The sequence below is a fragment of the Schistocerca cancellata genome, chromosome 4 (assembly GCF_023864275.1).
Source record: "Schistocerca cancellata isolate TAMUIC-IGC-003103 chromosome 4, iqSchCanc2.1, whole genome shotgun sequence".
Classification (NCBI taxonomy): domain Eukaryota; kingdom Metazoa; phylum Arthropoda; class Insecta; order Orthoptera; family Acrididae; genus Schistocerca; species Schistocerca cancellata.
The window spans coordinates 93,270,108-93,294,722 of NC_064629.1; the positions used below are offsets into that span (position 1 = coordinate 93,270,108).

Here is a 24,615-nt window from a genome sequence, read left to right on the forward strand (position 1 = left end):
TCACAGTCAAGATATCTGAAATGTGAGGCTTGCTCAAGAATCTGGCCATTTATTATAATTTCACATCTGGAAGCTGACTTTTGTCTCCAGTGTTAATATTGTGCCTTCCACAAAATTTATCAAATTTATCATGTCATCAACAAAGAAAAAGCAGTTATTATGGCACCTTTGGCTAAAAGAATCTCCAGACGAATATAGCTTCTCCTCTCATATCATCTACTTGTTAAATGATGTTAGTGACAAACTACAATCCTGTCTCACTCCTCTGTTAATCTAGATAGAAGCTAAAAATCAATAGCTAGTGTTTATCGTTACAACTGTATTATTGTTCAGACTTTGTGTTACTTTGAGATGTTGAGGTTATCCAGACAGTTTTAATGTGTTGTATTAGAATACTCTTGTCAACTGTGTCGAAAGCTTTTACAAATCTACGAAAGTAACATATTTGTCAGAGTGTGTTTGTCAGTTAATTGAGCACTGTAAATGGATATCTTTACTGGTCTACCTGAAAAAAATTTTGTTGTTTGCAGAAGACAGTAAGGTGCCACAGTGGTTAACACAATGCTGTTGCATTTAAAGAAGTGATGTTCAAATTCATGTATACCCATTCTGGTTTTGTTCATTTTGTAAGATCACAAGCTGTTCCCTCCCTCATCATGTGAGCTTACTCTGCAAACCACTATGAAGTGGACAGTAGAGAGTACATCCCATTGTACCAGTCATTACGACCTTTCCCATTCCATTTATGTATGGAGCGTCGGAAGAATTATTGCTTGAATGGCTCTGTACAAACAGTAATGTTTCTAACTTTGTCTTCATGACCCCTATGAGAGCGATGCATAGGGGATTGTTCTAGATTCTTAGATCCACCACTTCAAGTTTGTTCTTGAAACTTTCTACTTAGGTTTTCGTGGAATAGATAGTGCCTATCCTAAACAGTATGCCAGTTAAGCTCTTTTAACATCTTCATGACACTCTGCCATGTGTCAAACAAGCATGTAACCATTTGTGCTGCCCTTCCTTGTATTTGTTCAATATCCTCTATTCACATTAATGTTGTATTCTGCATACCAAGAAATCATCAATCCAGTTACAAAGCTTGCTTAGTTCCCCAAATGATAGTTGTTTGTTGTTGTTGTGGTCTTCAGTCCTGAGACTGGTTTGATGCAGCTCTTCATGCTACTCTATCCTGTGCAAGCTTCTTCATCTCCCAGTACCTGCTGCAGCCTACATCCTTCTGAATCTGCTTAGTGTATTCATCTCTTGGTCTCCCTCTACGATTTTTACCCTCCACACTGCCCTCCAGTACCAAATTGGTGATCCCTTGATGCCTCGGAACATGTCCTACCAACCGATCCCTTCTTCTAGTCCAGTTGTGCCACAAACTCCTCTTCTCCCCAATTCTGTTCAATACCTCCTCATTAGTTATGTGATCTACCCATCTAATCTTCAGCATTCTTCTGTAGCACCACATTTCGAAAGCTTCTATTCTCTTCTTGTCTAAACTAGTACTTTTGATAATAAGCATAAGTGTGGTACTAAGTCAAGTGTGTTTTGAAAGTCAAGAATCACTGCATCTGACTGCCTTAATCCATGGCTTTCAGGATGTCTTGTGAGAATAGCACAAGATGAATTTCACATGGTCGATATTTTACAGCCAGGTGGGTCACTTGTGGTGGAGATGCATATGAGGGCAATAGCATTCCTCCTCCTCCTCCTCCTCCTCCTCCCTGCTGGGTCAGTTATAATGGTGACCATACCACCACATCCTGTGAGTGTCCCATGTATTTTGATGAGTGGGCCATCCAGGAGATCCAAGTGAAGGAAAATCTACTCTTCCCTGTCGCTCACAGTCATTGACTAATTAAAAGCCCTGCATTTTACCATCTGGCACTTACAGTACCAATGCCTCGCTCCACAAAGGACATGGCCCCACAGACTTGTGACCTCAAGATCAGTACTGCAATTGAGAAATCGCCCATTATCATGGTAGCATCCACATCTTCTTCTCCAAGAGCTGCACATCAAGCCACCAAATCTTCATCCCCTGCAAGCAGCAAGATCACCTGCTACACAACCGGCAGGTTGGAAAGGACAAAAGGAACACTTCTGCAAGACTTTTTACGTCCCTCCAGCCAACAAACATCTGAGTCATTGTCTTGTAAAGTCTCTAAGAAGTCAAACAAACACAAACTGTCTCCTCCTTCCCTGACTCGGACATCCTCTTCAATGGTCTTGCTGCGTGAGACCCACACCTGGCCGATCTCCATTTCGCCGGTGTACACCATCTACTGTTTTCCTGCCCTGTAGCCCCCAGTCTGACCCAGGGAGAATGGCGATTCCTCCATAGATTTCATTGAACAGGATCCTCCAGCCTCTGTGCCCAGCAGCAGCGAGTCTTCGAAGGCTTACACTCGGCAGCCACCTAGGTGAATGCCCTTTGTTTGTTCCCTCCTCTCCATTCCCACTATCACTCTTAACCAGTGGAATGTTCATGGCATTATATCCAACAAGGAGCAATTACAACTGCTCTTGAAATCACAGTGTCCGGTTGTTTTCTGCCCTCAAGAAATTAGATTGCATCCTCCGACTACTTTGAGCTCTCGCATTTCTGTCTGGTGTGCTGCCAAGGATGGCATTTTATCTCATGAGGGAATCGTGCTTCTCATTCAGGATGATGTCAAAACCATCTCATTGAACATCCAGCTGCAAGCTGTTGCAGTCTGCATCTTCCGTCTTCATTACATCCCTTCTCTTTATAACGTGTAGATCCCTTTGTCATTCATTGTTACTGGGTCAGACTTAATCCTGCTTATTGGTTAGCTCCTTCACCCCTTTTTGCTGCTTGGTGACTTTAACGCCCATCATCCCCTTTCGGGCTCTTCAACAACCTGTCCGCGAGGTTCCCTCTTGTCTGACCTTCTCAGTCAAGTTAACCTCATCTGCATTAACACTGGAGCACCCATGTTCCTTTCCGACTGCACGTCCACCTATTCCCATTTGGACCTCTCATTTACCTCTGGTCTTGAGTGGTCTGTTCTCTGTGATGTGTGTTCAAATGACCATTTCCCGTGTACTATCCACTTGCTGACTCCTACCCCACCTACATGTAAACCCAACTGATTGGCAGCTATCTAAGGCTGACTGGAGGCTTTACTGCACCATGGCCCCCGTTGTGATGATCAGTTTGAGAACCTTAAGAGAGTTACTCTTACCAACGTAGAATGTTCCATATGTTGCAATGCAGTTTGTGTGCCAAGACATGCTCTCCACATTTTTAACCATTATCCTATGATGACAGGGGGTATTTATTACAGGGTGTATACGACTCAGGACAACAGGGAGATCTGGGAAAAACCCAGGAATTTTTTCATCCAGGAGAAAACCGGGAAAAACCCGGGAATTTTTTAGAATTTTGGGAATTTTTCATTGCTTTAGTTTTCAGTTAAATTTTTGTAACTTTGACTGGTAAGAACCAATACTCTAACAAAGAATATTACTGTATCTCGCTACTGCAGAATAATACTGCCGCAATAAAAAAGAACGAGAAAAAAAGAAACTAAAATAAAATTTAAGTTGCAACGGAAATTCACTATATACAACAACGAAACACAGTGCTCTTACAAGCGTCTGCCAACGGCAAAATGTGTCAAAGGCTTTAGGTAGGCTATGCAAAGTTTCATAACAACAAATTTCCTCTGATGGGCGCGACGTCACAACTTAATATTATATTCATTTGAGCGGTTACGAGCGAGCTTATCCGCATGTGCAGTTGAGTCTCGTATGAGTAGTACCTTCTCCTGCTTCTGGCTACAGAAGTGTGGCAGTTAGCTGTATAAGCAATAGCAGCAAGTAGCCAGATGCTATCCAGAAAAATTTTACAGGTTCTCCTAAGCTGCCAGATTCACGTATGCGCAACAGGCCCGAAACTAGGTGGCGGGGGCAAACTGGGTTATCTGCCCCTGGTGATAGTTTCGGGGGGGGGGGGGGGGGGGGGGGGCAAATTCATATTATTGAGGAAAACAGGGTGTATACGACCCGGGACAATCGGGAAAAACCCAGGAATTTTTTACCATTTCGGGAATTTTTTGTTGTTAGTTTTCAGTTAAATTTTTGTAATTTGGTTGGTAAGAATCTATACTCTAACAAAGGATATTACTGTATCGCGCTATTGCAGAATAATACTACAACAATAAAATGTGAACAAGGAAAAAAAATGAAAATAAAACATTAATTGCAAAGGAAATGTACCATATACAACAAAACATAGTGCTCATACAAGCTTTTGCCAACGGCAAATTGCGTCACATGGTTTAGGTAGAGTATGAAATGCTTCATGACAACAGATTGCCTCCGATGAGCGTGACATCACAACTGTGTACATTAGATTCATTTTAGCAGTTACGAGCGGGCTCATGTGCATGCACAGTTGAGTGGTGTATGAGTAGTACCTTCTTCTGCTTCTGGCTACAGAAATGTGGCTGTTGGCTGTGTAAACAGTCGCAGCAAACTGCTAGATGCAACTGGGAAAAATTTTACTGTTGCACCCAAGCTGCCAGATTCACGCATGCGCAGCAGGCCTGGATCTATGAGGGAGGGAGAGGGGTCCCAAATTCATATTCTTGAGGAGGAAAAACCTTGTGTCACAAAGCGCCTAGCATTCAGCGCACGTTGGTCTATCGATTACTCATATGATTTTGAAATGCATCCCTGTTAGGTTTTGAACACATTCTGTAAGTTGATTTCGGAATGAATCATAAGTTGATTTTTGAATACGTGCATAGTGTACGTGATGTCTCTGTCAGGGGAATGCTCGTTGCATCTAGAAATAAACTTTCCTGCAGGAAAAAGGAGACCAAGCTATACAAGCTAAGTGGAGTAAAGCCGAATGAGTGAATGCCAATCACTGTCTTTTCTGTTCTTGAATGGGATTGGGAGTGATCAGCGTTGTTATACTTAGTAGGGAAATCCAAAGATTCAGACTTCCAGAGTGGAAATAAATGAGTAACAGGAATAACAGGTAAGAAAGATTATGTGTTATCATCTCAGTGTATTCAGGAAAATGTTAGAAATTTTTTGGCCAGATCGCTACACTAGTAAAGGCCAGTTGTACAGTCCCCGTCTAGCAGCCGCTTAAGTTCTATTCTGGAAGTACCGCGGAAAATGATTTGTACGAACATAACAACACCTAACCGGAGAATAATCAGAGATAACTAAACCGGTGATTCTGGCAGGGTTAGTGAAGTTAACCGGCGAATAAGTTTTGACAAAGGCTGGAATAGTTCAGAATTAGTCATGACGAGATTGATTGTTAGAATGAGGAAGGAGAAGAAACGGGGACATCACACAAATTAGGGAAGAATATGACGATTCCAAATTTATATAAAAATCTCGTGCTACTACTTTTTGATCTCATGCTCAAGAAACAGGAGTGTATGCATGAAATGTGAAACTATTTTCTAACATAAAGCTTTTTGCTTATAGTAGGCCTATTAGGCATTTTATGTTGGTCTTCGTGAATTATATTCTGTCGTGTTTTGTACCAAAACAGTCTCGTTTATTAGGTGTGTGTTACAACTTCTGCAGTGTTAGAAAGACCTATTTTGTTTCACGTAGCAGACAGTGACAAAATAGACATAATCAGATCGAGAAACCACACCAGTCTTCGGTACTATTTGTATTAATAACTTATGCAGTATTAGACAACAATATTTCGATTTTTCATGTAGCAAAATGTTTGACTAACTTTGATGAGGTAATAGATCCTTTCGTAGAAAGGAAAGCGCGCCATATAAAGCTGTAGCAAGATTAGCGAAAAAATAATGCTAGGAGCTAAAGATCGAAGAAATGTGTACTGTCTTGTTTTTCCTCTTGTCTTTACTGGTTTTATGTATCCTATATTTAATTTTATGTCACCCAAAACAGAAAATTATTAGTTATTACATAATAGGCAATAAAGACTGCAAATTTTATGAAGAGTTATTGTTCTTCAGATTACAAATAATCCCATCCAGTATTAATGGCGAGTGGGGCATGATGTCAAACTGAGCAACTGGGAGCAGGAGAGGCACCACAGGACATTTTAATTTCCACTGTCCTGAATATAGTTTGATGGCATCCAGTACAAAATACACACTTTACAATTCCACGGAGCGAAATACAGTGACGTGCTCTAGAAGAATGCTGTGTGAAGACGGGTGGCACTGCACTCTGGCACATTTAAGACCAAATAACATTTCTTACATTTCCTCGAACATATATGTTTTATGTGTCAGGCTCTTCAGAAAGATGTACAAAATTAACATATTTTTGAAAATTCAATTTTTTAAAATTTTTGACTTGGTATCTCAAACGCTCGAGGGGGCGGGGCACTATTATCGCAGTATTGCCCCGGTTCGGAATTATCGTAGATCCAGAGCTGATGCGCAGAGCAGTCTGAGTTGTAGTGGGGAAGTGTGTAGTCTCCATGTGACCCGTGTTTACACTTTAGTAAGTTTGCTGTTTCGTCTTCGTTTACTGCTCTCACGTGAAATGAAAACAAAATGGATTTCTGTGGCCGGGAGCTATCAAGTGAATTAAAAGACATTCACATAATCACGGAAGGCTAATATATGTTATTAGTTTCAGATTTTATTTTATTTCCACTTTTCTGACAGTCATGCAATAATCGCCTTGTAGAACAATGAAGTTATTTTTGTCGGCTTGCTAAAAAATTTGGTTTTTATTAATCTTTTATGCTGAGGCAGTCAATGTATTTGAAACAAAGTGTTTAGTTCCACACTCTTGGCTAATTTCAACAGCTTGCTGCATTTCAAGTGCACGTTTTAACCTTCTAGCACGTATGGCATTATGCCATAATATAGAATCAAAAATGAGTTAATACAGTACTGGTACTCCAAGAAAATTCACATTCCGGAACCCACACTGAAAAGCTGAATATCAGGTCGAGGCCTACTTCATTGGGAATCTGGACCTACGAATGTGCTCTTTAAGTATGCGCTTTAAATTTGCCATTTTTGTATTATTCACGAAATTCCGATGCTCTTGGAGTATCCTCTTATGTCTTTTTTTCTTTTATGACATAATGTAAGATCTTTTAATGTTTTACACGTGCGAGCATACGGGCTTCCTGCGTCACAGTAGCTGCCAAAATGCGGCGGCACCTGTCATCTGGCGCTCTGGTGACTACTGAAATGAACCTATTTCTAACAGGTCGCGGGAAAATATTGTGAATGGTGGTTTGAAAAGTGTTACTTTCAAAGTAAATTTCCTTTTGTGCAAGTTGAACTATGTGCGACAATGTACGATGAACTTCTTAAATCACAGAGTGTTTGAGGACGAGCCATTTAGAAATATTTTTTGCCCAGACATTCATGTCGGTATCATGAGCAAATTGATGTAGTGCTACGGGAAGCTCTCTCTCTCTTCTGTGGTAGCTAATTTATTTGTGGGAAACTTTAAGGACAAGTTACTGGTCTCTGCTAAAAATTTTACTGGCACATTTGTGTGATATATCTTGAAGTGCAACACGCACAAAAAAGATCAACATTACATGTGAAAGCTTAGCTTCTCTTGCAGCTTATTAACCTTAGAGACCAATATTATATGTGAAAGCTTTGCTTTTCTTGTAGCAGCATAACTTATATTAATTAAAAACATTACCTTTCCAATTTGTGTATCCATGCTACTTAACAGTGATGTTACTATTAGTTGACGACACCACGCGTCCTGTTGTCTGAATATCCTCTGTCATCGGGTGGCGGGATCACGTGAAATGAGCTATGACAGGCTTACAAAAGCACATTGCAATCTCGATTACAATGGTTCAGAAAGTAACATGCGGTGCTTGGTGGAATTCGAATTTATACTTTCGTAATACAAAAATAATCAACGTACAAGTTGCTGCACATCAAAAATCTTTCCGAAAGGGGTTTTCTTCCCTGAGTTTCGTCTTTTAAAGTCCCGGGAAATTCTACGCCCGTGTTTAAAAACATAACCATTCTAAGGATTGATAAATTTTACAATTCCGAGGGAAAATATACTGTTACTTAATAACACGGAAAAAAGTGTTTTCATCTGGGAGAAAGTGTATTTTTAACCGGGAAATCCGGGAAAAATCCGGGAATTTTTTTTTCTCGTCCTCGTATACACCCTGGAAAAAGACCTTGTTTCACAAAGCCCCTAGCACCCAGCGCACGTTGGTCTATTGATTTCTCATATGATTTTGAATGCATCCCCGTTGGTTTTTGAACATTTTTGTACAAATTCTAAGTTGATTTCTGAAAGAATCGTAAGTTGATTTTTGAATGCGTGCATAGTGTACGTGATGTTTCTGCCAGGGGAATCCCTGTCGCATCTAGAAATAAACTTTCCTGCAGACAAATAGGAACGGGTCTATGCGAGCTGAGCGGAATAAAGCCGAACGGATGAATGCCATCTGCTGTTTATGTGGTTGACTGGGTTTGCAAATGATCAGCGTTGTTATAACAACTAGCGAATTCCATAGATTCAGACTACCAGAGTGGAAAAAAACGACTAACAGGAATAACAGGCAACAAAGATTGCATATTGTCTCCTCCATGTGTCCAAGAAAATAAAATTTTGAAGAAAATTTTTGGCCAGACCGCTACACTGCTAAGGGCCAGTTATACATCCACGGCTAGCAGCCGCTAAAGTTCTATTCTGGGAGTAGCGTGGAAAACGTGTTGTACGAACACATAATAACGCCCAACCAGATAACTAAACCGGTGACGAAATTAACCAGAGTATAAGTTTTGACACTGATAGGAATAGTTACAGAATTAGTGATAAAATTGTTTGTTAGTACGAGGAAGGAGAAGAAACGGGGACTCACACAAATTATGGGAGAATATGACGATTCGAAATGTATTTAAAAATTTAGTACTACTACTTTTCGATCTCTTGCTTCAGAAGCTAGAGAGTATGAATGAAATGTGAAACTATTTCCTAACTCAAAACGTTTTGCTTGTATTAGGCCTAATAGGCATTTGATATTGGTACTTCGTGAATTATATTCCGTCATGTTATAAAAATGACCATTTGTGCCAAAACACTCGTTTATTTGGTGTGTGTAACAACTACTACAATATTCGGTAGGCCTATTTCGTTATAGGTATATAGCAGTGACAAAATACACGTAATCAGATCGAGAAACCACACCTGTCTTGGGTACAATGTGTATTAACAGCTTTTCTAGTATTAGACAACGACATTTCATTTTTTCATGTAGGAAAACGTTGACAAACTGCTGAGGTAGTAGATTCTTTCCCAGAAAGGAAAGTACGCCATATAAAGCTGTGGCAAGATTAGAGAGAAAAGAAGCTAGGACTTAAAGATTGAAGAAACGTGTACTGTCTTGCTTGTCTCTTGTCTTAACTCATTTTACGTGTCCTTTATTTAATTTTATGTCACACAAATCAGCAAGTTATTACATAATAGGCAATAAAGACTGCAAATTTTCTGAAGAGTTCTTGTTCTGCCTGTTACAAATAATCCCAACCAGTATTAATTCTGAGATTTTTTAAAAGATGTCAATAAAGAGGAGGAGGATGTCAAACTGGCCGACTGGGAGCAGGAGAGGCACCACAGGGCGTTTTAATTTCCACTGGTGTGAATATAGTTTGATGGCACCCATTCCATTACAAAATATTACATGTTTGAATTCCACAGAGCGAAATACGGGAGACGTGTGATGGAAGAATGCTGTGTGGAAAGGCGTGGCACTGCACTTTGCCACACTTAAGACCAAATAACATGTCTTACGTTCCCTCGAATATATATGTTTTATGTCTCAGACTCTTCAGAAAGATGTGTGCTACAAAATAAAGGTATTTTTGAAAAGTCGATTTTTAAATTTTTGGCTTCTTACCTCAAACGCTCAAGGGAGGGGAGCGCCACTATCTAATATCGCCCCGGTTCGGAAATATCCTATATCCGGACCTGATTTACAGAGTAGTCTGAGTTGTAGTGGGAGGTGGTAGTCTCCACGTGACCCGTGTTTACGTTAAGTGATTTGGCTGTTTCCTCTTCGTTTATTGCTCTCACTTCATATGAAAACAAAACGGATTTCTGTGGCCGGGACCTATCAAGTGAATTAAAATACATTCACATAGTTACGGAAGGCTAAAATATGTCATTAGTTACAGATTTTATTTTGTTTCCACCTTTCTGACAGCCAAGCGTTAATCGCCTTGCAGAACAATGAAGTTATTTTTGTCGGTTTGTTAAAGAAATTTGACTTTTACTAATCTTTTCTGCTGAGGCAGTCAATTTATTTGAAACTAAGTGTTTAATTTCACACTATTGGCTAGTTTCAACTGTTCGCTGCATTTCAAGTTCATGTTTTCATCTTCTAGCACGTATGGCATTATGCCTCAATAAGGAACCAAACCTGAGATAATGCAGTACTCCAAGAAAATTTACATCTGAATCTGGACATACGAATGTGCACTTTAAGCCGAATGATGCATTTTAGTATAGTTCACAAAATTCCCATGCTCTTGGAGTGTCCTCTAATGTCTTGTTTCTTTTATGACATGATGTAATATCTTTTAATGTTTTACACGTACGAACATACGGGCTTCCTGCATCGTCATAGCTGCGCAAGCGCTGCGACACCTGTTATTTGGCACACTCCGGCAACTGCTGAAATCATTCTATTCCTAACACGTCACGGGAAAATATTGTGAATGGTTGTTTGGAAAGCGTTACTTCAAAGTAAACTTCCTTTTACGCAAGATGAACTCTGTGCACACGAATGTCCGATGAATTTCTTAAATCACAGAGCATATTCAAATATCAAATCTTTGAGGGCGACCATTTAGAATATTTTCGAGCCCAGAAGGTCAGATATATATGTCGTTGTTAAAAAATTTACTGACGCATTTTTGTGATGTATCTTTAAAGTGTAACAGGTGCAAAAATGATCATTATGTGTTAAAGCTTAGCTTCTCTTGCAGCTTATTAATCTTAGTGACCAATATTAAACGTAAAGGCTTTTCTTTTCTTGTAGCAGCACTATATACATATGTATATTAATTTAAACCATTACCTTTTCCTATTTGTGTGTTCGCGCTACTTTACAGTGATGTTGCTATTGGCTGACTACATCACGTGTCCTATGATCTGAATATCCGCTGTCATCGGCTGGCGAGTTCGCTTGACATGAGCTACAACTGGCTTACAAAAGCGCATCGCAATCTCGATTTCAATCCTTCGGAAAGTAACATGCGGTGTTTGGTGGAATTCGAATTTATACTTTCGTAATACGAAAATATGCAGTGTACATGTTGCTGCACTTCAGACATCTTTCTAAAACGTGTTTTTTCCCATGAGTTTCGTTGTCTAAAGTGCTGGGAAATTGTACGACGGTGTATAAAACCACAACCATTTAAGGATTGATAAGTTTTACAGTTTCGGGGAAAATTATACTGTTACTTAACATGGAAAAAATGTATTGTCATCCAGGAGAAAGTGTATTTTTAACCGGGAAATCCGGGACAAATCCGGGAATTTTTTTTTTGTCGTCCATGTATACACCCTGTGTTATAAACAGTTGTGTGCACAGTGTCATCACAGTCTTCAGGATAGCAAAAAACTAGCTGGATTTCCTTTACTGGTTCTATCAACAGTTTCACTCCCTCTTCCATCATGTGGGGCAGGCTCCATCGGCTCTCTGTAACTAGGGTTCAAGGATTCATTCCCCCAGTTTCCAGCCTCACTGTAGCAGGTGATGACATTGTGGATCCTGTTGCCATCTCCAATGCCTTGGGCCTCTATTTTTCGGAGATTTCGAGCTCACCCTGCTATCCTCTCTCGGAAATGAGTGGAAGAGGCTCAGGTCTTACCCTTTTCCTCTCAGAATCATGAATGCTACAATGCTGCCTGTGCTATGAGGGAGCTTGACCATACTCTTACCTCATCCCAATCTTCCAACCCATAACAGGATGATGTTCACATTCAGATGTTGCAGCGCCTTTATCTTGTAGGCAAGCACTTTCTCCTTCATTTGTATAATCATATTTGGGCAGATGGCATGTTTCCCAGATGCTAGCAAGACACCAGTGTTCTACCCATACCTAAGCCCAGTAAGGGCAAACAGCTTCTTTCTAGTTGATGCTCCATTTCCCTCAGCAGCTGTGTTTGCAAGGTGCTGGAACGTATGATTCATGGCTGGCTGGTATGATGGCTCGAGTCTCACAATCTACAAACCTCTGCACAGTGTGTATTTTATGTGCGCTGTTCTGCAGTTGACCATTTGCCACTTAGTCAACCCATGTCATGAATGGTTTTCTGTGGAAATACTAGATTGTGGCCATGTTTTTTGATTTGGAGGAAGCCTACGAGCCCTGCTGCAGGACTGGTATCCCCCGTACTCTATACACGTGTTGCTTCCAAGGGCACCTGCCCCCATTTCATTCACAAATTTTAAAGGCCGAGTTTTCAAGTAATGTATGGGTTCGGCCTTGTCGGACACCTTTTTCCAGCAGAATGGGGTGCCTCAAGGCTCCATCCTGAGCGTCACCCTCTTTGCTGTAACCATTAACCCTATTAACAACTGTCCCACCAGACATCTCTAGCTCCCTTTTCATCGACTACTTGACACTCTGTTGCAGTTCTGTATGGTCTTGTCTTCTTGAGCGGCATCTTCAGCGATGTCTCCATTGTGTTTGCTGGTGAAGCATCGACAATGGCTTTCACATTTCCACTGACAAACTCATATGTATGAATTTCTGGCAGAGCAACGGGTTTCTTCCACTGTCTTTACATCTTGGGCTTGTTGCTCTTCTGTTCACTGAAATTGCGAAATTCCTGGGGCTCATGGTTGATAGGAAACTTTCTTGATCCACCCATGTGTCTTTACCTGGCTGCACACTGTACCTGGTCCCTCAATGTCCTTTGTGTCCAAAGCTGTACATCCTGGGTAGCAGATCGGTTCTCTCCCCTCCATTTGTACTGATCCCATGTTTTTTCACAACTAGGCTATGGGTGTTCTGTTTATTCCTCTGCCCATCCATCTATATTATGTCATCTTAAACAGTCCACCATCATGGAATAAGTTTGGCCACTTGCTCCTTTTCACTAGCGCAGTTGAGAGTCTCTAAGCAGAAGCTGCCATATCAGCACTGTCATATCGTCTGGATATCCTCCTCAGTGGATACACATTCCATTTGTCCGCCATGCCCAGCCACCTGTCCTATGCTCACTTTTTCAATGACTCACTTGTTCACCAGTATGGGGCATGTCCTTCCTCTCTGTTACCTACTGGAGTTCACTTTTGGATACTGCTTCGGGAGCTTAACTTCGTGCTACCTGCTGCATTCCTGATGGGCGTGAATCCTTCACTGCCTTGGCTTTGTGCGACGACCCATATTAATCTAAGACTTCATTTGCTTCCCAAGGACACTACTCCAGATTCAATCTATTGCTGTAAGTTTCCAAACCTTGGCACACATCTTAGTGATAGCACCTTCGTGTACACTGATGGCTCGGAGACCAACTGTGGTGTCGGGTGTGCCTTTGTCATTGGCACGGACAATTTTTGGTATTGGATTGCTGAACACTGCTTGATTTTTACCACAGAGATCTTCACCTTCTATCTGACCACCCAGTACACCTGGCGACACAATAGCTCACTGTTGAGAGAGCCATGGTGATGTTTATGTGGGTTCTTGGTCACCTGGGTCTGACGGGAAACAAGTCTGTCGATGCTGCTACCAAGGCCGCAATCCTCCTACCATGACCTGCTGGCTCTTCCATTCCCTCGGATGTTCTCCATGTTGCTGTCTGTTGGCAGATGGTGTCACTTCAGCATCACCAATGGTCTCTTCACTGAAACAAACTCCGGGGAATTGAACCTCTCCCAACAGCTTGGCCAACCTCCTCTCAGCCTTCTCGTCGAAAGGAATCATTTTATCTAGGTTGCACATTGGGGACTGTCATTTTAGCCATTGCCATTTGTTACATGGTGATCTTCCACCACTTTGTGCTCACTGTCATCAGCCTCTGATGGTTCGCCATTTCCTGACCCAGTGCTCTTTTTCTAATCTCTTACATTCCAGTGTATGTTTGTCGTCTGAGCTATTGGCCATTTTAGCGATAACATGAGGGCTGTCGACCACATTTTACTTTTTATGTATCGTAGCAATATGGTGAAGGACATTTAATCTTTGGTTCAGTATCTCCACTGTGTCTGCGGTGTATTTTGTGGACCTTTCTCCAAGGGGAAGTCCATGTTTTAAGCTCCCTTTCCTTCCATTCGTTGGGATTGACGTATAGTCACTTTCAACTTCTTTTACTTGTTGTAGTAAGGTTATGATAGGGGTGCTTATGACTTCAGGTTGTTGTTATGCCCTAAAAAATAAATAAATGAATAAAAATGAACATGTAAATGTTTCTACTTGCTTTATTCGGCCTTGGGTACTCATTGATAGTACAAACTCCTTCATGGCCTGTTCATCGTGAGTGGTTGTGTTCTAGGTAGTTTTCAGAGAAAGCATTTAGTAATGTTTCATGGAATGTCTTGTCACATCCACCACTAACAAAACTGTAATTGATCAATTGATAGCTGAATGATTAAAGTCTTCTCCAATAACTACAGTATAACTGAGGAACTTTCATACTAATGAACTGAGGTTTCCTCTTAAGTTTCTGGTTACATTTGGAAGTGAGTGTAGTTGTTGTTAGAAAGAGCCAATTATAATCTTATGTCCAACGCTGGTATTGAGTTTTGCCCGAACATTCTCACATACAGCTTCAGTTTCTGACATTGACAGAATTAAGTTTCACTGCAACAAATAAAACACCTCAATTTCTCATGGCCTATCCTTTCTGTTCGTGCTTAAGTTTTTCCCAGAAATCACACTTCTGTTGATTTCAAGTCTTAAGCAGCTTTGTGTACATAGTACTATGGCAGCTTCACTGCATTTTAGGATCACTTCTAACAATGGCACTTTGTTGTGAATGCTTCAATAGTTAATCACCCAGATTTTAATGCTATCTCGTCGGGGTGGCATTTATTTGGATCTTACACTGATACTTACTGTTTTCCTACAGCTATCATTATCTGGATTGAATGGAGATTTGTTGATTTGCCTAATCGACAAACAAACAAACTTGTGTTTACCCCACACATAGCCTCTGATGTGAAGTACACAACTGACCCATTTAGCGGAACCTTACAGTTCTCAACCCTATGACTCAACTAGTGGAAGTTGTATCCAAAGAACCTTCGCAGCCTCTTGTTCAAGCCTTCCACTTAGCGTGGAACCAGGGAGTTATGAACTGTTCTGGGTACAATGCTGCAGATTGTGAGCTTCGTTGAAACTCCGAGCGAGGCTGCTATTCTCATACTTCTCTGCCATACTAAGTGCACATGGTGTTCCATCCCATACCTTGCTGCCATTTCCATACTGGGTACCATTATTCAGTGCAAGTTTGAACTGCTGATGATTAAGAGACTGCTACCCGTTTGCGTGGGCTTTCCCCGTGACATGGGACACAGTACCTTTCCCAACAACAGATGATTCACTTTTAGCACCTCATATTTGTTAGTTAATGGGCTGAGTTTAACATCCTGAGCCCTCCCTGGACCCTGTCTCCCCAGTATAGGGCACTTAGATCTACCATTAACTCGTCCCTCACAATCAAGTGGACAACTAGTGATAGATCCTGCACATCCTGTAGCAGAGACAGTATCCACAGGAGAGGGTGATGCCTGTGGGACCTCCGGTATTTATGGTACATGAATCTCAGTAGCCCTCCCAACACCGCCATTTGCAAAAGATCCATTGGCTTGACAGTCAGGGCAGTTTCCAGCTGCTTACGAACAGCAACTAACTCAATCCCATGCCTGAGAGCGGCATACACAGTGGGGCTACATTGTGGCTGGGGCAAGATTTTGTAGCATGTGTCCAATCTGCCTGCAATATCGACATCCCACATGACAGAACAGAGGTGCAAGATGCCTTCATCACAGCGAGTGAAACCAAAGCAGATGTTTACGGTATGACTGAGGCCCTTTCCAGAGACGAAAACACAGTCCCATGGCTCGGCTAATAGATGCCAGGGTGTGCTACCTGAGCCCATGGATTGACAGCAGCACCAGAGGTCGTGGTCAACAAGCAGACTATTATATGCGAGTGCAGGCTTTCTTGGTGAATTTCATGTATGAAGTCTCACGGGTTGTCAGCCGAGTAGCATAGTCATCTCGTAGCAACGTTTCGAGGGAATGCGTGTCCATCATCTTCAGGCGAAGTGTCGGGATATCGTCGGTTGCGGGCTTATATCTCTGCTGGACTGTTCTCCGCTTCCCACGGCCGGCCAATCACGCGTTCGCGGAATCGCCCGATACGCCTGGATCGGCATCTGTCTCTGTCTGCTCCACCCACAGTCCTTGGTGGAACAGAACGTTCTTCTCTGATTTTCCTGATTGCAGGCTCCCAGGCTGTTCTACGAACAGATAGGTGGTGTAGCTATGGGCTCCCCCCTAGCACCAGGCATAGCTGGCCTATACATGGAGCACTTCGAAAAGCTAGCACTGGACACAGCTAAACACAAGCCAAAAACCTTCTACAGGTACGTTGACGATACTTTTGTAGTTTGGCCACATGGCAGGGACAAACTGCTAGAGTTCCATCAACACCTCAACAGCATACATGGAAATATCAAATTTGCCATGAAGATAGAAGAGAACAGAAGCTTACTCTTTCTGGATATCCTGATCACAAGAAACATGGATGGCACGCTGGGACACGCAGTGTATAGAAAGAAAACACACACGGGCCTCTATCTTAATGCCAATAGCTGCCACCACCCTGCGTAACACAATGCTGTACTCCACACGTTAGTGCATGGGGCCAGGTCCATCTGCAATAAGGAAAGTTTGCCAGGAGAATTGCAACACCTTAAGGACACCTTCAAGAAAAATGGATACATACACCAATAAGGAGAGCTCTGAAGACCGACCACAAGAAGAGAGAAGAGAGACCGGATGAAGATGAAGCAATGGGTTGTGTGTTCTTGGCATACGCCTCCAACGTCCAAGATCGCGAGAAGACCTTCTCAGTTCAACCAAGGATCCACTAGGTCTGACGGCACCAGGTGTGTACAAGATCGGATGCTAATGTGGGATGCAATATATAGGACAGACGCTGCGTTGCATCTCACAGCGCCGCAGTGAACACATTAGGCATGTACGCTTGGGTCAGACCAACAAATCTGCTGTGGCGGAACATAGTATTGACGAGAAGCACACCTTCGATTTCGAGGACACAAAGATAATATGCAGTACAAACGGTTTTTGGGACTCAGTAATCAAAGCGTCCATAGAAATACGGTTACACGACAACCTAATCAACCGTGACAGTGGCTACCATCTCAGCACAGCCTGGGAGCCTGCAGTCAGGAAAATCAGAGAAGAACATTCTGTTCCACCAAGGGCCGCGTATGGAGCAGACAGATACGGACGCCGGGACTTGAACCCGGTACACGTGCGCCCCCCCCCCCCCCCCCCCCCCCCCAAACACCACCACTGGCCTGAAGATGATTGAGACGCATTCCATCGAAACGTTGCTACGAGACGACGATGCTACTCGGCTGACAACCCGTGAAGACTTCATATATAAGTGGACTATTTTCCTATACCACACGCGTGATTGAAAACTGTCCCAGAAGATCCATCGGCCAACTGGCCTTATAAGCTGGCACACAGTCAGTGAGAAGGCAGTTTGACATGCTGCCCAGACTTGTAGGTAACTGCCATCGTAGCCACATCATCTACATGCTTAATTGTCTGGTAGTCCTGGATTGTCAGGAATGGTAGCTTTGGTCTGTGACTCAGGAGTGTTGTGTAACAGTGGTCTAGCCTCCCTGGACAGCTTTGTGGCATGCTGTGCTGACCCCTGTCTAGTAGTTTTGTTTCCGCCTTCTCTTTGGTGTACTCAAGAGAGAGACTTGCAAGGAAAACATTTTATTTTATTGTTATTCTATTATAAGATCCGAAGTGGAATCCATACTTTGTTTCATGCTTAAATTGTGTTTTGTACTTACTACTTTGTTGACATCACCAGTGTTTTTGTTTATTGGTTTTTGCCAATAAAAACAGATTAAGGAATATCATTCATGTTTTGTCTCTGATAGCCCACACACACCATAAACAAATAACTATAAACTAAGCTCGATGACTGTGTCTCCTGATTTACGGGTCTGGTATGCTACAACTAGAACTAAAGCTATTAACAGCCAAAATGAGAGATGTATTATGACAACAGAAAATTGCTGTAAAATTTATTGTTTCTCTGAATTGTTTTTGAGATTACGATTACCAAGAAATTCAACAACTGCATTTATTTATAATAAATGCAGACAATATACACTTGTATTAAAAGAGAAAACTAGTATGACACAGTATGTTAGTTATTTACAGTAACTGTAAATAACAAAAGCTAACTTACTATGAAATAAGTTGTGCAGAACATTCCTAAGTACGAAATTTCTCAAGCAATTATTCAAAAATTCTCAAAAATATACTGTATCTTATTTCATGTAAATTTACAATGAAATTAAGGAATGGTTATATTTGAATGATGATACTGTTGTCAAAAGTTTCTAAAAAGTACAAATCAAGTTTACATCGACAATATAGTAAAAGTTTTTCATGTCACTTGCAGATGCTTGAAAATACACAATATGTCATGATACACAAGAGTATTTATACAATCATTATAAGATTTGCGAAAACGAGATGAACAGCAAACATTAGAACCTAGAATTTCGAATCTGACTTATATGGCACACGGGGTCACAAAGGAAAATTCAGAAGTCTGCTTATCCATTGTCTGTCCAAAAAGTTCAGAGACTGCTTTTATTCCTGGTGTTTAAGCAACATCAGCACAGTAATTGTGGTAGCAGCTTGAACTAACATTTGTAAAAAACAAATGTGCATTCACCCAGTCAGTTGTGAGCAGGTTGTGTTAAGTAGTGGATGTGGAGGCGTGGTGTGTCAGTGTTGCTGTGTCACAAATTGGAATGGAGCAATGAACTGAACATCTCTAAAACAAATATTCAACACATTTTCCACAATGTTCTGAAGAAGAGAAAAGTGTGTGCAAAGTTTGTCATCCTGCACCCCAAACAAAAATGCCACATAGACATATGCTGTTACTTGACTGAAATGCAAAATGTAAAATGTGGAAAACTCCTTCCTGGAAAAAATCATCATGAGGCTACCATAAAACGAGAAAGTACAGAAATTCACAGGAATGGTCAACACTTTGATGACATAACCAACATTCAAGCCAATGTGTCACATGAGTTGAACAGTATTCCCAAGAAGGAATTTTCCTGACAGTTTCAATTTTCCTGAGAGTTTCACAGGATTATATAAACATGTTAGAAGATTTTTGTAGCCGAGCTGGGGGGGTTAGGGGAAAGGGAGGTTATGTAGAATACCTGAAGCATTAAAACCACCATCTTAACTTTTCTCAATTTCTTTATTAATCCACTCTCTAAATTTTTGGACTGCGCTCTCTTGTAATGTTTTTGCCTTTCTTCAAAAACTATCCTTATTCTTTTAGTATAAGTTGTGAAAAGAAGATTAATTTGGAAGTAAAATTAGCAGTCAGTTCATCAATGCTTACTGCAGTAGTAATAAGATCACACAGAAAGCCAAAATATGCCTCCTCCACCCCCTGCTCTCTCTCTCTCTCTCTCTCTCTCTCTCTCTCTCTCTCTGTCTGTCTGTCCCCCTCCCTCCCAGGCAGGGGAGGGGGGGTATTCAAACATTTGAATGAAACTAAATCTCACTAGTTATATTTTATGTGTATTTAAATTGCTGTGTAATGTCAATTTTCATTAACTTTTTTGCAGGCAAAATATGATGCAAAGAGAACTCACCAGAAACAGACACTGCTGCCATTCTCACAGCAATCGTGGCACCATCAGACTGGCTATGCAGTGCTCCCAGTGCCTGAGTATCAGGCATACAATGTTCCTTTCAAGTCAAATGGTGTTGCTAATGGGCATTATCATTATAACTTTGGTGGCACAAAGAAAATGGAGTATATCTGAGCATTTATGACGATGAAACAGTTGGTGTGTACAAATGAAGTGGCGATTAGATACTGAAATTTTATTGTGTGAAATACAATTCTGTGCCACATGCCAGAACATAAACTAAAAGATAATTATTTATATTTAAAATACTATATTTTTGTACATGTTATTAGGTTTGGAGGAGGAGCAGTGCACTTTCTTTGTGAATCTGTAAAAGTTAAATGAGGGTGCTACTGTATAGTAGCATATATTGGTTACATTATTTTTGATCTGTTTTGAAGATTTAATGTATTTATTATTTATTTATTTATTGATTTATTTATTCCCATGAGTATTTTATGATCTGCCAATGTATGCAGGTTAAAATCTGCATCTTCAAAGGTTTTAATGCTTATGAGATCTGTGACTTTTACAGTATGCGTGGTGCAGTATTTTATAATAATTTAATTTTGTTCATTTATTATTACATTTTATTGGAAATTAATAGCCACTTTTGGAGCCTTCCATTATTTATAATATTTCTAGTTGTTCTTTTTTATAGCAACCCCTGCCCCATCTTACTGAAATATAAAAGCTATCTTTGTGTGTTCCTTTCCCTCACCTCATCTCCACCCCTCCACCTTCCGCTCTCTTGCTAAATAACACTTCACTGCAGAAGAGTAAAACAAAATATTTTGGGATTAGCTTTTCAAGAGTTTTACACTGGAATAGTCATTTAAAAATTACATAAACATTAACTTCATTGACAATATTTTGTGGATATTCAGAAATAGTTTGACTGAGCTGTTACCCCATTCTGAGTGGTGATACCATGTAATTATAAGTAGTGAATAAGAGGCGGATGTATGCAAATGATATTTAAATTCCAAATATGAAAGTAATTTGTTTATTAAAGACATTAAATGAATTTATTTGGTGTTTTTCCGTAGATGTTTGGTGTTGTGGATTGTATAAGTTTACTATGGTTTCTTAATGGTGACTTTTGTGTTATGTTTGCGACAAAGATATGATGCTGTAAAACATGATGATGTGAAGTTTGCAATCAAATCTGCTAGTGTACCTGAAACTACTATATAAGTAAACTCTTTATTTGTATAATGTAAAATCCAGGATGGAATTGTGACAGTATTATGGAAAGGATAGATTGCTACGCACCATATAGCGGAAATGTTGTCGCAGACATGCGCAACAAAAAGACTGTGGCGCTGCCAGCCAGAGACAGTGGCCATGTGTGAGAGCTGTGTGTGTGTGTGTGTGTGTGTGTGTGTGTGTGTGTGTGTGTGTGTGTGGTATATTTCAGAAGAATGTCTTGTGGCTGAAGGCTATGTATTTAGTAGTCTTTTTGTTGTGCCTGTCTGCAACTCAACATCTGCTCTATATGGTGAGTAGCAATCTATCCTTTTCATAATATTGTCTTTATGTGTATAATTAATATTTGTGACAGCTGCTAAAACCTTCACCATAAGTAAGAAGAAAAAATGTTTCATCATTGGGCAGTTCTAGGATGTTATGTACATATGTCAACTTATTCATTTATTTTAAATTAATTTTATATTTATAATTTGTATGGTGCACCTTTATTGGTTTGCAGAAACTGGAATTAACTCTCTGGGAGCAGCTGGAGGAAAGGGGAAGGGGTTGCTTTTGCCTTGAGTTGTGCGTTTTTTCCGTATGGGCTGCAGTTATCATCATAGTACACCAGTATGATTATTACATTACAGTTACTGCAGTGAAACTTCCTGGCAGATTAAAACTGTGTGCCCGACCGAGACTCGAACTCGGGACCTTTGCCTTTCGCGGGCAAGCTGGCAGAAGTAAAGCTGTGAGTACCGGGCGTGAGTCGTGCTTCGGTAGCTCAGACGGTAGAGCGCTTGCCCGCGAAAGGCAAAGGTCCCGAGTTCGAGTCTCGGTCGGGCACACAGTTTTAATCTGCCAGGAAGTTTCATATCAGCGCACACTCCGCTGCAGAGTGAAAATCTCATTCTAGTTACTGCAGTGTTTAAGACTGTGTGTCGAGTTCATTTGAATTACTTGTGAATAATACATTTGTTGTAGTGATATGCAAGCGCACAGTATATATAATAATATTTCAGCTGGATTCAAAAAATTTGAAACAGTGTGTACCTGCTTTAACACCCCTCCTCCCCTCTTCTTCAAACTGCCATGTGCTATCTTTGTCAACAAATATGAGTGGGCTTACTTCCCAATTGTGGAGACTCAACATGTGAGTTAAAAAATTGTAATACATTTGCAAAATATAGGTTAATATTTTTGTGGTAGATATTTCTGTTGCTCATTACTGATTTTAGATTATGTTTGTTAAAATGGTAATTTTTTTCACTGAAAAAAATCAACAACTTTTCATTGCCTCCATTCTTTCAACTCAATATTTTTATTGCAGTATATTTCTAATGGAGTAAGTAGTAAGGTGCAATATGGTATTAGGTGTTCAGCTGGGTGGAAAATTCCATCTTTCTGCACAGCTTTTTAATACATCACCTAACTGTTATGCATGCTATATGCCTGAACTCAAACCAAAGTGATACATTGTTGATGTTGGACTGCTATTCATAGTAGACTTTGACACTGTGCTCTCAGTGCCATTTGATGCATGTTTGTTTTCTGGTGCTTGCTCCCACCATTCCATGTAACTGAAATCCCCTTAGTGTATTTTGGCTGTGACAGACGATATGATGATGTGTGGCAGGATTAAAACGGAAGTGCAAGCATTACAAATTCAATAACAACAATTCTATGGCAAAGAATTCTCAGAGTCGGTGAAGCTGTGCACTATTATTTGCATTAGGATTTAAAAGTTTTTGTGTATGTTTTTTAAAATATGTAGAGAAACTTAGTTGTTTATGACTAGAACATTTATAAATCTACCCTCCATTTTTGTGATCACTTGCAGCCTGTTTTTAAACATAGTGGACATTTTCTTGGTTTTCTATGTGCCTCAATTCGTGTGTTTGACATCACACTTTGCTTAAGAATTACCGGTTGTCAACTTCGTAAGAACAGTTCTAGACTTTGCAGTATTTCTGAGCCATGTATCTGCACTGTATCTCACTAGGGTGACCAACATTTGATTGTGATTTTAAGTGAGATGACCAACATCTGACCACGATTTTAAGGGAGATTTAGTTGCTATGATTTAATCTGCATAACAGCATTACATTTTACTGGCATGGGTGACAGTGGAGATATAAATATAAGAAAACTGACATATTTCACTTACTTTTAGTCTGTTATATTGTACGGTATCATATTTTGTGTTGCAAAATGTTGTTGTGTTGTGTGAGTCACTTGAGAGATAATGTAACAAGTGTGTTTAAATATGAAGGGCTTTGTATAATCTGCTTTCCAAAGCCCATGTTACTTCCTTGTATTATTTGTACCATAGATGATGGTCCGTGGGTTGCCAGTACTGACCGAGAAACAAGTAAACATAACCTCTCTTGTTACTCCTATAGATGTGTAGGCTGTGTCATTGTGATTCCACTTCTCATATTCCCTTGAGCCAAACTGTGTTCTTTCTGCAGAAGTGGGAACAGAAAAACAGACTGTGTGTTGACAGTAGTATTGATTATTATACAAAACTTTTCAAGATCTGTCAGTCAGGTAATCTGAACTGTCAACAGTACTTTGTGGGATTAATATTTATAATAGTGATCATTGATGAAACATACTGGAAAAACAGGTGGTCAATTAGGGAGCTGGGAGGACTGAAATGAAATCATATGTGAAACCCTGGGAAATACAGCAGAGTTGGTCACCTTACATCTCACCATAGTTTTTTTTTTTTTTTTTCATGTGATAAATGTGAAAACTACACAGTTTCATACTATCATATCACCAGTGTGGAGTATGATTCCACAGCTGCAATCAATTTGGAAGCTTTTCTGTGTAGAATTGGCTGCAGTGCCAGATTTATTTGCAGAGTATTTATTATTGGTGAAGTTGCTGGGAAAAAGATCAGCCAAGACACAATTCTCCACAAATCTTGTAATAGATACAAAGCCTGATGCTCTAATTCATGACCCTTTAGTTAACTACGCTATCTCTAATGAAAATTAAATATTCTTTCAGTAAGAAATTTTTCCAGTTTGTGAGTGGTTTTGGTGTCTTTATCTCTTCAGTTTGCTTTGGAGCTCTTAAAGTAACTATAAATTGTCCAGTCCAAGATGATGTGCACAAGTCCTTTTCAACTGTCTCATATGCAAAAGTAATATTGTACTTACTTGTATGTTGTTATTAAAATATGAAACCTTATTAAAATATGCTTCTTTAATGACATTTATAATATAACCACTCATTGCTTACATTCATTTCATTATGTATTTTATGATACTGAACATGTTTTATCATTGTATGTGGGTTTCAAGTTTCTTTTAATTCTATTAATCTTGTTTTTATTGTTTTCACTTCAGCTTTTTCTGGTATACTTCTATTTCAGGTGAAGCCCACATTTTTTTTTTTTTACTAAACTGGTTATTCCTTGTCCTATATGCAGTTGCTATCAGGAAGATGCAACTAAACCAC

General features: G+C 40.3%; 1 protein-coding gene across 1 annotated transcript in view; it reads left to right on the forward strand.

Annotated features, from left to right (window-relative positions):
• The window catches only part of LOC126184732 (solute carrier family 35 member E1 homolog), a 63,782-nt gene extending 41,903 nt beyond the window's left edge, over window positions 1–21,879 (forward strand). The window contains exon 6 of the mRNA XM_049927269.1: window positions 19,888–21,879. Within this exon, the coding sequence (XP_049783226.1) occupies window positions 19,888–20,088 (201 nt within the window). The 3' untranslated portion in view covers window positions 20,089–21,879. The remainder of the gene's footprint in view (window positions 1–19,887) is intronic.
• Window positions 21,880–24,615: the final 2,736 nt, after the last annotated feature.